The sequence below is a fragment of the Ursus maritimus genome, unplaced genomic scaffold (genome assembly GCF_017311325.1).
Source record: "Ursus maritimus isolate PB19 unplaced genomic scaffold, ASM1731132v1 scaffold_32, whole genome shotgun sequence".
Classification (NCBI taxonomy): domain Eukaryota; kingdom Metazoa; phylum Chordata; class Mammalia; order Carnivora; family Ursidae; genus Ursus; species Ursus maritimus.
The window spans coordinates 13,775,746-13,789,497 of NW_024425786.1; the positions used below are offsets into that span (position 1 = coordinate 13,775,746).

General features: G+C 49.7%; 1 protein-coding gene across 1 annotated transcript in view; it reads right to left on the minus strand.

The window, feature by feature from the left end:
• Positions 1 to 4,426: 4,426 nt before the first annotated feature.
• EMC1 (ER membrane protein complex subunit 1) overlaps positions 4,427 to 13,752 on the minus strand; it is a 24,465-nt gene continuing 15,139 nt past the window's right edge. The window contains exons 18-23 of the mRNA XM_040645862.1: positions 11,807 to 11,944; positions 8,458 to 8,631; positions 7,656 to 7,866; positions 7,215 to 7,299; positions 5,985 to 6,114; positions 4,427 to 5,835 (exon numbers count right to left, since the gene is read on the minus strand). Coding sequence (XP_040501796.1) covers positions 5,656 to 5,835; positions 5,985 to 6,114; positions 7,215 to 7,299; positions 7,656 to 7,866; positions 8,458 to 8,631; positions 11,807 to 11,944 — 918 coding nt within the window. The 3' untranslated portion in view covers positions 4,427 to 5,655. The remainder of the gene's footprint in view (positions 5,836 to 5,984; positions 6,115 to 7,214; positions 7,300 to 7,655; positions 7,867 to 8,457; positions 8,632 to 11,806; positions 11,945 to 13,752) is intronic.

Consider the following 13,752-nt stretch of genomic DNA (forward strand, 5'->3'; position numbering starts at 1 on the left):
AGAAAAAGACGAGTAGGTCTGTCTCTTGGCATTTCAGTAAATACAATTCCTAAGTCACCAAAAGCACTACAGAAATTTTAAAAACTAGGGACAAATGTCTTAAGGCAGGAAGGAGGTGTTGTAACCACCTAGGGAAATATTTGTAGGGGAGCAGCTTCATGCTTAAGATTGTGGAGAGTAGGGGGGCGCCTGGGTGGCACAGCGGTTAAGCGTCTGCCTTCGGCTCAGGGCGTGATCCTGGCGTTATGGGATCGAGCCCCACGTCAGGCTCCTCCGCTGTGAGCCTGCTTCTTCCTCTCCCACTCCCCCTGCTTGTGTTCCCTCTCTCGCTGGCTGTCTCTATCTCTTTCAAATAAATAAATAAAATCTTTAAAAAAAAAAAAAAAGATTGTGGAGAGTAGAGAAGACAGTTTAACGATCTCTGGGAGACACAGAATGAGACAGTAAAATGCTAGGGCACATCAGTGGAGGCAGTCTTGTGGTTAGCAGCCAGGCAATTCAGGTGTCCTGGGTAGCCGAGACCCACAGAGGAGGCTTTCTTGAGTTTAGCTGTGAGACACGCCAGATCTGGAGAAGAGAAGAAAGCATTCCGAAGAAAGCATATAGGTAAAGAAGAGTTTGGGGACTTAAAATGTTAAATGAGCAGAAATCACTCAGTCCGTCTTGGGATGATTCTGATCATTGTAGCTTCTGTGCTGGGCTCTGACAAAGAATAGCAATTTATAAGGACAGTGAAATTACAAATCTGAAATTTTTGAGTTATAGACACCATATAGACTGTGAACCTGTCCCCCTNACGAGTAATGAAATGCATTCAGAGAGTTGGAGTGCCTTGCGTTAAAGTCTCAAACATGGGATACCTGGGTGGCTCAGTTGGTTCAAGTGCCTGCCTTTGGCTCGGGGCAGGGTCCCAGTCCCGCATTGGGCTCCTTGCTCAGCGAGGAGCCTGCTTCTCCCTCTGCCTGCTGCTCCCCCTGCTTGTGCTCTCTCTCTCTCTCACTCTCTCTCTTTGACCAATAAATAAAATCTTTAAAAAAATAAAGTCTCAAACACATACTTCAGGAAGTGAGTATTTTTTTCTGTCATACTTTGTTCCAGAAAGGATTTAGGGCATCTTTTTAAATACATGATGTTCAAAATGCATTTGTTGAAAAAAACCAATTAAATAGCATGATCCCATTAAAGAGTCTGTATACAAGAACACTAAACTCAGGCCATCAGTGCCCGTATGAGTAATATCAGTAGTAGTCCACAGTAATTTTTGTATTTTAACTCTTTCTATAATAAGCATTTTCCTTTTTTTTTTTAAGATTTTATTTATTTATTTGACAGAGAGAGACAACCAGCCAGAGAGGGAACACAGGCAGGGGGAGTGGGAGAGGAAGAAGCAGGCTTCCAGTGGAGGAGCCCGATGTGGGGCTCGATCCCAGGACTCTGGGATCACGCCCTGAGCCGAAGGCAGATGCCTAACGACTAAGCCACCCAGGCACCCCAGCATTTTCTATTTAAAATCAAGGAAAAGAGGGGCGCCTGGGTGGCTCAGTCGTTAAGCGTCTGCCTTTGGCTCAGGGCGTGATCCCAAGGTCCTGGGATCGAGCCCTGCATTGGGCTCCCTGTTCTGCTGGGAGCCTGCTTCTTCCTCTCCCACTCCCCCTGCTTATGTTCCCTCTCTCACTGGCTGTCTCTCTCTCCATCAAATAAATAAAAATAAAATCTTTAAAAAAAAAATCAAGGAAAAGAGACTTTTTTAAGTGACTTAGGATCCTGACTATTCCTGATGCTGTGACCAGAGGGGAATTTCTCATTGGCCTTGTAAGTAATATGATCAACAGTGCCCTTAACAACATCTCTAGACTCAGTACAAGTTGTAAAATCCATTTCTGAGGATGGGCTATGACGAAATATAACCCCCAAACCCAGCCTAGATGCATAGCTAGTTCTCTGCCGGCCTGGCTTAATCTGGGGATGGAGTTCAGAGTAGCTGGAAGAAAAGATGATTATATATATGGGGGGTGCCCACCACATATCTGCCTCCACCCATCTCCTGAGTTTTTGGTTATTCTCATTGCTCTCTCTTCACCCAGTTAGTTTTCTTTGTATCTTATCGTCTATCATTTGCTGGTGTCAGCTGTGCCCAGTGCTTTTTGGGGCTGGGTGAGCTGCAGACCGCACAGATCCACAGTAAACTTCCTGGAGCACAGCTATTCTGCGATGCCAGATAAGCAAGGGGCTACCTAGTTGAGCAATCATTAAAGCTGCTGAGAGAAGGAACATCCTCAGTAAAATGAGAGAGTCTGACCAGAATTTATGGCTAAACAGATGGCCACAGGGATGGCCATCAGTTTTACAGGTGTTCCAGCACTCCTAGAATTAGGCCTTGTACTCCCCAGAAAAAGGGCAAAGGGGTGAACTCACAATGCAGAATTGTGGACTGCAAGCAAAATAAATTTTAGAGGACTAGTAACAAACATTATGTGGGTTTCAGAAAAGTTTACCTCTAAACTTGTTCTGCTCTTAAATTGTAGGGTCCGTTGTCTCTTAGAGCCACCCACAGTTTATGACAGTAAAACCATGTTATCTGCATGTTAGGTTACTCACCTTTTTTTGCTGGGGGGTGGAAGGGAGGGAGGGGAACAGGTGGCAATCTCTTCCCAAAGTGGTATTAAATCAGCAAGTCACAATTTTAAGAGGAAGGAGGGTGGGGCATAATACATTACTATTTAACCCCCTTCCAAAAGAGTAACATTATCAAAAAAAAATTTTTTTTAAGTTTTATTTAAGTAATCTCTACACCCATCATGGGGCTTGAACTCACAACCCTGAAATCAAGAGTCACATGCTCTTCCAACTGAGCCAGCCAGGTGCCCCTCATCTATCAAAAATTTTTAAAAACGTTCTTATTGACCATGAATATTCTAACTAATTCTGTATTTAATACATACACGTTCCCCAATAATTAACTGCAGAGTCAAAGGTTAGGGGAAAATTATAATAAAAGCCACAAACCATTTTACATTCCCAGTCCCCACAGGGACTGAGAATCACTAAATACTATTTAGCTGCAAAATTTTACACCAAAAAATCTTGAATATTGACCAACCAATTTTTTAAAAAATGACCTAAAAAATACCAAAGGGGCACCTGGGTGGCTCAGTCGGTTAAGCATCTGTCCTCAGCTCCAGTCATGGTCCTAGGGTTCTGGGATCCAGCCCTGCATCCAGCCCTGAGCAGGGAGCCTGCTTCTCCCTCTCCCTCTGGCCCTGCTTGTGTTCTCTTTCTCACTCACTCTCTCAAATAAATAAATAAATAAAATCTTTAAAAAAAAATACTGAAGAACTTAATTTTTTAAGTGAAACATTGCAGGGGGCTCCAGATGAACCTAATTAATGAAGGTGGGGAAACAGATGGCCCGAGGGAGATGCACAGAAATGGAGGAAATCAAGAAAACAGATCAGAGCACAGGCAGGCAACAGGGGCAAAGCCACAGGCGGAGGCTGAGAAAAGCTCATCAGAACCAAGCATGGCTTTAAGACGAGGAGAGGGGGAGAAATGACAAGATGGACACAGGCCCACGCCGTTAGCATGGGCTCTTTCTAGCACTTGCTTTGAGAGATCTTTCAGTAAAATGGTAATGATTAAAGCCGAAATACGGGGACTTTTATGAAAAGGCAAGTAGCTTCCCCTCTACCGAGCTTGTTCTTTTGGATTCTGGCACATACGTAGGTAAATAAAAACTAGCATCTAGCAGACTGGGGGGCTGTGCAAACAGAGCCCGCAGTGAGGCAGGTGCTAAAGATACTTCCATAGGACATACTTGCTTGCACATACTTCCATAGGACGGCCGAGATTCCAGCCGGGCTTCCTCACAACTAGGGCAGAATCTTTTTAAACCTGTACATATTCCCTTCTCCCAGGACACTTTAAACAAACTATGCTTTGAGTTAGGATGAATCAATGCCTGTTTTTTCTGGAGATACTTAGATGCTCATTTACTCATTAAGATCATCTTCACAATTTTATCAGTCAAGTAAAAGGACTCTCATTTTTTTCCTTTCACTAGCATCATCTACCAGCAGCATACGAGCACAGAAGATTTCAAGTTTTGTTTTTAAATAACTCAACTCTTGGGGCACCTGAGTGGCTCAGTCGATTAAGCGTCTGCCTTCGGCTCGCGTCATGATCCCACGGTCCTAGGATCAAGTCCCGCGTCAGGCTCCCAGCTCAACAGGAAGTCTGCTTGTCCCTCTCCCTCCGCCCCTTCCCCGCCTCAAATAAATAAAATCTTAAAAATAATAATAACACAACTCTGTGTGATTAAATTGGCATGTTTCCCTATGAAAATAACACTGTGTCTGCACAGCTTGCAGCCCCCTCTAATTCAGAAGTCGCCTCCAAGTCCCACGCCACAAAAAACAACTGCCATTCGTGCCACTCATCACCCACTTTATTCAGACACCTGAGCGAACCGCACTCCCCACAAGGCTAGAGATGGTCTCCTCTGCACATTTCATCCTTCACAGGAAAGAAAAACGCCATCATTCCCCAGATCTGGGTGCAAAGGAAACTTTTAGGACTTTTTCCATTTGTCACAGAGACGATGGCCCAGCCGATCGGCATTGCTTCATCCACAACACGCCAGTTTCCTACCCCCATCCAGCCCTCCCCTCTTTTAAAGCTGCAAAGGTTACAGCGGTAACATTTAAAATCTACTCACTTGAGGAGAAATGTGGTGATGCACTCATGAATTTATATCTAAAAAGTAAAAAATAAATAATGAAGTTCTTAAACAGGATGGCTGGCTCCAACTAGGTCAGAAGAGGACTAGCCCAGCCTGGGGGTGAACTGAGAGGTCAGGAGGTACCGCAAAACGGGGAGAGTCTCTCCTCCCTCGAAATCTCTTGCAGGTTCAGGCAATTCAGGAGTATTAAGGCGGCCTTGGCTCGGACACACCTTAGGTGCAAAGCACAGGCAACGAGTGACAAACCGGGCACCGTGACACGCCTGTGTTATAGACTGCACCAAGGACCGGGCAGCCCCACCTGTTGAATGACAGCCTCCAAACGAGGGGCCTAAAGTAAACTTTGACACCACATAGATTCTGCAACTCTTTGGAGAGAAGGCATGAGAGGCTGGATCCGTCTCTGAGCCTCGACTAAGCATGGATCTTCTTTCTCCCCGACGTGAAAGAGCAAAAGCACCTCTGAGGTGGAGTTATCAATAAGAGTTCCCTCCTGACTTTGAAGCATGAGGCAGAGAAACAGAAGGATTTCTAGATAAGCCTGGGAAACACAGAGGGCGAACCGAAATCAACTGAAGCAGGCCTCACAAAAGAGAAAAGTCTGTCGGGGGATTTAGTAAAGAAACAACATTCACGGACGGGGCAACAGAAGGAAACAGGCTGACGGCCTTCAGATGCTGAGGGCAAGTCCGGCGAGATGCTGAGATGCCCGGGTAGAGAGAGCTCAGGCTCCATCCGCCACCGACGCGGAGCACACGCAACCCGAAAGGAGTCCCCATGAGATTGCAGCTTCCTCCCCACGACTCAGCTGAGATGAGCACCCGACACACGTCCCCGCCCGACCCGTCGGCCCACAGCTGCAGCTTCCCATTTGACCCTCGCTGCCCTCCGCTCTCCGGCAGTGGGGTCCTGCGTCTTTACCGCCAGGCCCGGTTCAGGAGCTTCACCTGTGCCAGTCTCTTGGTGATCATGGTGGCAAACACCAGGCCGAAGAGGACGCTGCTAATCAGCACGTAGTCGTAGTCGTCCTTCAGGACGTCAAACTGCTTGGACGGGTACACTCGAGTCTGGTAAATGTCCAAACCATAGGCCACAACCTGGAAGGCAGAGGGAACGAGAAATACGTAAGGCCAGTGGTCCACCACGACCTCACACTCTGGTCGGAAAGGAAACGGAATCCTCCGCTGTTTCCCGAGCCTGAACCAAAGAGCAGCTGCCGCGCATGGTGGCTGGGGGCTCTACTCACCAAACAAGTGGACTCCAGGCCTGAGGGAGCTGTGTAGATACCTCGCATTCGAGAAACCGTCTGGTTGTAGTTAATGAACCGCTCGGCATGTATCTGCACGTCTGGGGAATATGGGATCAGGTTCTCCTCCCTGCAAAACATCAGCCAGGACCGGCATTCAAAACTGCAGCAAGGGGGTCGCTTGGCTGCCCTGAGTCCCGGGAGCTTTCCAGGCCACATACCCAGCCTCACATCTTCCTTCGAGGTCTACTTGCATCAGGTAGTTAAAAATGTAGCCGCTGAATGTTAGCAAGGGCTACTAGAAAGAAACCTGTGTAGAGGGTAGATCTGGATTCCAGCCCTGTTCTAAATCTAATGACAGCCAGCCAGTAATTCACACTACAGGAGGAAGTCAGCGACGTTCTAAAACCCGCACGTGGAACCACTAGGCCAATTCCTGCTCTTGGCTTGAGTGCCTCGGTCCACGCTCCTCGGAAAACTCTAGACTCATCCCCCATGCTTCCCAGCTCCAGCCGCCCCACTCCTTAAACTACACTCCCCCTTTCCTCCTGTACAAACACAGATCTGCTCTCTCCCCACACTGCTCAGTTCCCTGCACCCCTAAGTGAACAGAATTCGGGACAGGGGCAAGAAAATGTGCAGAGATGATGACAGGCAATACAAAACTGAATGCTAACGGGGACAAGCTATTGGTTTCTCCATATGACTCAGCCCCATGAGCGCCCCGAGCTCATTCCCTCATGTCCCCCAACCCCACCAGCTGCTGTAGCCAGCGTGACCTCCTCCCTGCCTCTGGCTCGCCAACCACGGTCTCAGAGCACGGGCACGGCTCTCCCCGGCCTGGGAGGTCCTCCCCCAGACAGCCACAGGCAGGCTTCTGACCACCTCCAAGTCTTCACTCCACAGTCACCTTCCCAGAGGCACATTCCCAGGCCACCCTCTCAAGTTACACCCCCTCATGCCCCCCTCACCCCTCCATAGGCCCCAGTTCCTTCTTAATTTTTTCTCCCTTGCTTATTATTATTTCCGTTACTTATCTTATGTAGTGTCCACTCATCCCCCCACCAGCATGTTAAGCTCCACAAAGGGAGAGGTTTTCGTCAGACTTGTTCCCGCTCTGGCCCCAGCCCGCAGCACAGCAAGATAGCACACAGCAGGCCGAAGACCAAACTTCCAACAGGTCACGTTCCTTAGGGTCAGAGCCTTCGGTACCACCTGTAAGCATCTCACCTGCTTTGTTCTGTCGGGATCTCGGGACGGCGGGGATCCAGCAAGGCCTTAGGAAGGGAAAGAATTGCTCCGGAAGGCAGCCCAACTGCGGAGAAATAAGTGGGGTCATGGGATCAAGCCCATGGACTCCATGGGCTCGACGGGATCAGCGGGGAGGCTGCTTAACATTCTCTCTCCCTCTCCCTTGGCCCCTCTCCCCACCGTCCCCTGTCTTGCACACATGCGCCCTCTCTCCCAAACAAACAAACAAACAAAAAGGAAAGAAATGAGAGCCGAGTCAATCTCTCACAGGTGGCAAAGCTGGACTAACTTTATCTGCTGAAATAAAGCCCTCCTCGCTAGCCTCCTAGTGGTCAAAGAGTGTTGTGCCCGTGATGGGCCTCCAACTCTGTCCTTCAGTATGGCACCCTACGGAGCGGAGCCCCTCCCCTGGTCACTCACTAAGCAAGTGTCGGCTGGTGATGCCCCGCTCTGTGATGGTGGCTTCCATGGCGCTGATGGAGGATGGGAAGATGTAGGACTGCTGGAGGACCTGAGGCAGCTGGGGGCGGTCCAGGGAGCTGAAGGCAGTGGCATTGTATTGCTCGGTGCCCTCGTAGAGCTCCAGCACCGTAAACTCATTGCGCCGGGCCTTGGTGTTCCAGTATTGGTACTACAGAGAGGAGGGGAAGCAGCTGGGGACTTAACTGCTGCTTGGGCTGGAAAGGAGTATGACGCAGGAAGGTACCTTTCCACACACGAGCTACACGTCTAAGAAGGAAAGAAACCACCCAGCACCCCAGTCTTCTTCCCCGCTACCAAGTTTACTAACTTTCAGGGTAGTTTTATCTAGCCTTACCCGAAGTTCACCGTTAAGACAAAGGAGTTCTCAAGATACTTAGAAGTCAGAGTAACAATAGCTAGGGTCTCAGTACTTATCCCGTGGCAGGCAGGCGTCATTCCAACCCAGACCAGAGGGACACGCTCGTAGCCCTCCTTCACGAGCGGTGCAACACAGAGAGCTCAAGAACCACTTCAAGGTCGCACAGTCGGGAAAGGGAAGGGCTGCCATGAGCCCGAGGCGGTCTAATGCCTGAGCAGAGCCCCCTAACCAGCACCTCAACTGCCATCTGGCCATTTGGATCCTACAGAAACACAAAGCAGCCACCGGTCTCTGGAACAAGAGCCAAGGAAAGGATTGGAGACACAGGTCTTGGCTGGGCTGCGTCCCTGGGACTGACAGCTGTACGTCTGCCGCTCTTACCACCACCCAGTTCTCTGAGTGCACGATGTGGACGGGGCCCTTGGCCTTCCTCTGCAAGGAGGAGTGGATGATGCGCCCGGTGACGCCATCGACGAGGAAGATGCCAATGAAGGTGCGCTCATGGTGGACGTCTGTGCTCTCCGTCACCACGGCCAGCAGGTTGGGGTTCAGGCTCTGGGGAGCAGGACAGAAGAGTTCCTTCAGAGCCACGACAGCCCATCACGAGCTCCAGGAGGCGGACAGGCAGGCCTGGAGCCCGCCGGCTCGGCGGAGGAATCGGGCGTTCTGGCCCGAAGAGCTTGCTATTGGAGCTCATCACCACTGCCCTTGGTTAGAATCCTTGGGTGCCACGTGCCACAGCCGGTGCTCTGCTCACATCACCTCACGGGATCCCACAAACAACCTCGCAATGGAGCTACTGTCATCCACACGCGGTAGGTGAGGAAAGGCTGCAGGTCATAAAGCAACTTGCTCACATCAGAGACACAGTAAGTGGTTAAGTCAAGATATGATTCAATCTGCCCACTCACTGACCTCAGCCCCCGCTCCAGCAGTGCTGTTTCTCCACACTGGGACCCTCCCTACGCCTAAACCGACAGAAAAGTCTCAGTCCTCGTCTCACCTGACCTGCTAGTACACTGCGACACAGGTGATCGCCCCTTCTCAAAACTCTCTCAGGGCGCCTGGGTGGCTCACTGGGTGAAGCGTCTGCCTTCGGCTCAGGTCATGATCCCAGGGTCCTGGGACTGAATCCCACATCGGACTCCCTGCGCAGCGGGGAGTCTGCTTCTCCCTCTGCCTCTGCCTGCCATTCCCCCTGCTTGTGCTCTCTCTCTAATAAGTAAATAAAACCTTTTATAAAAAAAAAAAAACACTTTCTCTACCTGGTGTCCAGGACAGGTGGCCCCCTGTTTTCCTCTACCCCACTGGCCGCTCCTTCTCTGTCTACTCTGCAGGCTCATCTCCCCAGTCTCCTGGACATTGTCTATACTCGCTATGGTCACACCACCCAGGGGTGCTGGCAACAGCCAAGGTTACGTACCCACGCAACACTCTCCCTGAACTCCAGACGCTAACAGGCTGCCATCTCAGCATCTCTTCTTAAAAGTCCCACCTCAAACCTGACACACCCCAAAGGGAATCCTGTCCTGCCCCTGCCTAAAGCCTGTTCCACGCAGGCCTCCCCATGCGTCAGGGTCTTAGACCCAGGACCTCCAACTCCTTCTCTCTCTCCAGCACAGACAAAACATCTCACCCATTAGCATATCCTCCTGGCTCCTGGAATCTGGTCCCTCCTCACCGCCCCCCAAAAAACCCAGGTCAAGCAGCCACCATGTCGCCAGGCTTACTGTAACAGCAGGTCTGCCTCCTGTCTCCCTCGATCCTCTGGTCTCCACAGCAGGCTGAGTGAGCCCTTAACCTCAATCGCTTAGGTCACATCCGTGCTCCAAACTTCCCACAGCACTCCAGTTCACCCAGCATCAAGGCCAGAGTGGTGGCCGTGATACGTCCTGCCACCCTCCAACCTCAGCAGCCTCGACCCTCCCTGCTCACCCCATTCCAGTCATACTGTCCCCCTGCCTGCTGTTTCTGGAACACCCCAGGTCCACTCCGGCCTTCCTGTCCAGAAGGTTCTTCCCCTGATACCACGCACTACCCTTCCTCCTTCCTGAGGTGTCACTATCTCAGTGAGACTCTCCTTAACCTCCCTATTTTAAATTGCACCCCCTTCCAATCCCAACTCCCCCCTCCCCGCTTCTCGGCTTTGTTCTTCTATAGAACCAGTCTCCCCTGATACACTGTACATTTATCTATTTATTTTCTTTCTGGCCTCTCCTGAATACAATAACAGCCTCAATTTTGTCTATTTTGTTCACTGATGTATCCCAGAGTCTAAAAGAGTGCCTGACATCCCAACAGCAACACTCCCCCTCAAAAAAAAGTACAGCTTCCCCTCTGTGGTATTCCTTCTAAAACCCCAACCACAGTCTAACCATGAGAAAAACATCAAACAAACCAAAACTGTCTACAAAACACCTGCCTGGTACTCTACGAATCTGTCAAGGTCACAAAAGACTAAACAGGCCAGAGGAGACTTAGAGAAACGTGGCAAGCCCATGGAGCGTGGAGCCCGGGGCTGGGCCTGCGACAGAAAGAGACCTTAGCAGGAAAACTGGTGAAACCCTGAGAAAGTCTGCAGTTTAGTTAACAGTCTTGTACCGATGCTGGTTTCTTAGTTTGCACAGACGCACCACAGTGCCCCAGGGGAACCAGGTAAGGTGCACATGCGAACTCGATGCACCATCTTTGCCGCTTTCCTCTAAATCTAAAATTAGGCCAAAATGAAAAGAAGCTTATTGAAAAAAATCTAAACTGAAAAGTGTGTGTGATGAATACAAATCCAAAAAGCCCTACTCTAACCACTACTTTTTTCAACATAGAAAAGCACAAATACTCTTAGTAAATTTTAACTCGTAAAGGTAAAATTACATAAGGGATATACTTTTTCTAGTACGAGTCAGGTGTACTTTTGAATTTGTATCACCTTGGCTGTTCTGAATAAGTCAAACTGACTGCAGCCACAGGGAAGGGATCCATCACTAAGGATTTCAAATCAAGAGCGCTAATAACGTTACCTACGCGGCTGGCACTGTTCTAACCGCATTATGTGTTATCATTAATCTTCAAAACAATCGTACGACAAAGGTGCTCTTATCCCCATTATATTCTTAAACACAGATATTCGGGAAGCGTCCGCAAATTACCCGTGATGAGCAGCTAGTGTGGGGCGGAGCCAAGTCTGTACCTGGCTGTTCCAGCCGGGCCAGGCTGGCAGCCTGCGGCACTGCCCCACGCCCGTCAGCTGCCTTGGCCGTGCTACCCGGCTCTATCACATCTCCTCCAACTCAGCAAAGGGTGTCACTAATGACCAGGTGTCACTACGAGGACTGCCTTCTCTCCCAACAGTTTTGCAGCCCACTAGCCACCTCTCTGTCTCCCTCCTTCACCACTAACTAGTGTCTGATCACAGAGATGGAGTTTCCAATGGATCAACGAAGGCATAACCCCAGAAAGTTCTATCAGCACTATCACTAACAGTAAGAGCTAACAGCTCCTGGGCAGCAGCTGTATGCCAGGTACTATGCTACGCACGAGTGTCATGTGATCACCACGACAACCCTACGAGAAGGACACATTATACTCTTTTGACAGACAATAAATTAAGGCTCAAAGGAATGAAATGACTCACTCAAATGAGATGACTCACCAAATGAAATGACTCACCAAATCCTAGAGCCAGAATGCAAACCCTTGCCCTTCTGCTTGGCATCCGACTGCAGAGCCATACCTTATAGAGCACGCTGCGGTCCCCCATCACGCGGCCCTGGGAATGAACGTGCTCACTGCTGCGCTTCCCCTTCACCGTGACGATGCGCTGCACTTCCGGGGGAATCGTCAGCTCCCAACTGAGCTCAGTGGTAAGATCCTAGGGCAAGGCCAAGAGAGCCAGCACTTATAATCTGGAAGGTACACTTAGACCTGTGATAGCTGTAGCCGGATACACCCCACACTCCTTGATTTGGGGCCTTCGTGCCCAAAGAAACAGAGATCAGAGCTCCGAGGAAAACAGCAATGAGGATCTGGTTCGTGCAGATGTTCTGGAACTCTGTTGGATTAGGCAAGATACTAAAGCTAGTAAGAAAAGAGAGGAACGTTCAGCGGTATCTCATTGTTTATCTGAGTAGGAAATACCCAAGGAAAGTTTACTTACTACTAATAGCTACGATTCCTGTATCCGAGGCCAGCAGTAAATTACTAGTAAGGACTTTGAAACGTTATGGGAAATGTTCTTTGTAGTCAGAGAAAACCAATTCACAAAGTTTTACGATTAAATACGTTATTTTTTTTTAAGATTTATTTGTTTGAGAGAGCGCGAGCACGCAAGCACACGAGCTGGAGGGGCAGAGGGAGAGGGAGAAAGAATCCCAAGCAGACACTACGCACGGAGCACGGAGGCCGATGCGGGGCTCAACCTCACAGTCCTGAGATCATGACCCGAGCCAAAACCACGAATCGGACATTTAACGGACAGAGCCAGCCAGGTGCCCCATGGTTAAATACGGTATTATCCATCCGTATCCGGCGTATACGTGGAGCTTTGTGTCTTTTGTCTCCCCTTGGCCACTGTTTCTTCCCGTGTCCTCAGGACTCCAGCGATCATGACACCCACGAGCTTGCTCCCCTCTATCCACAAAGAGCCATCTCTTTCAAGGTCCCCTTTTAACAACTTGAGGGGACAATTTTTTTTTTTTTACCCACAAGGGTAAAGAACATGTTTTCTGAGGAGACCACTTCCCATGCTGTTTCTGTAAAGATCAACTGTTACAAAATGTCAAGAAAAGACACTGCATTTTAAAGACAACAACACCTAAAACTTAGATGGCCTTTGCCATGTGCCAGGCATTGCTTCGTGTGAGTTACACGTATGAACTCCCTGACTCCTCATGACAACCTTACGGAGTAGGTCCTCTATCACCTTATTTTATAGGCAAGACAACAGAGGGCCAGAGAAGTCATGGGCCCAAGGTCCCAAAGTTAATAAGTGAAGGGTCTGGCTTCCCACTCAGGCAGCTGGGTCCACGCTCCCAAGCTCTAGGCCGCACTGCCTCTCAACAGGCCCTGTGGGACAGGATGCAGGGCCTCTGGTGAGCACACGCCACAGATCCCTCCTGTCCGCACGCCTGCTAACGACACCAAGGCCGGCTCCCGGTGAAGCTCAGAGCTGGCCCTTAGGGCCCGTGTCTACCACTGTCTGCTAGTGCTGGACTCAAGTACATCAGCATTAGAGCAAATCAATCCCATTTCTAAAAACAAGATTCAAAGCACACATTCTATCAAGAGTGGATCGATAACGTCATCTTCATACAGAAAGTACAACTCATTACTCATCCTCCATTCCCACCTCCCACCCTCTCATGAACAGACAACATCCCTTCTCTCTGCTATAGAAAAGGAACATGGAACAAAAACTCCGAGGGGGCGGGGCCGGGGAGGGGGGCGGCGCCTGGGCGGCTCAGTTGGTTAAGCAGCTGGCTCTTGATTTCAGCTCAGGTCATGATCTCAGGGTCCTGGGATCGAGCCCCACATCGGGCTCCATGCTTAGCAAGGAGTCTGCTTAAGGATTCTCTCCTTCTCCTTCTCCCTCTCCCTCTGCCCCTCCCACCACTCATGCACTCTCTCTTTCCCTCTCTCCGAAATAAATAAACCTTAAAAAAAAAAAAAAAAAAAAAAAAA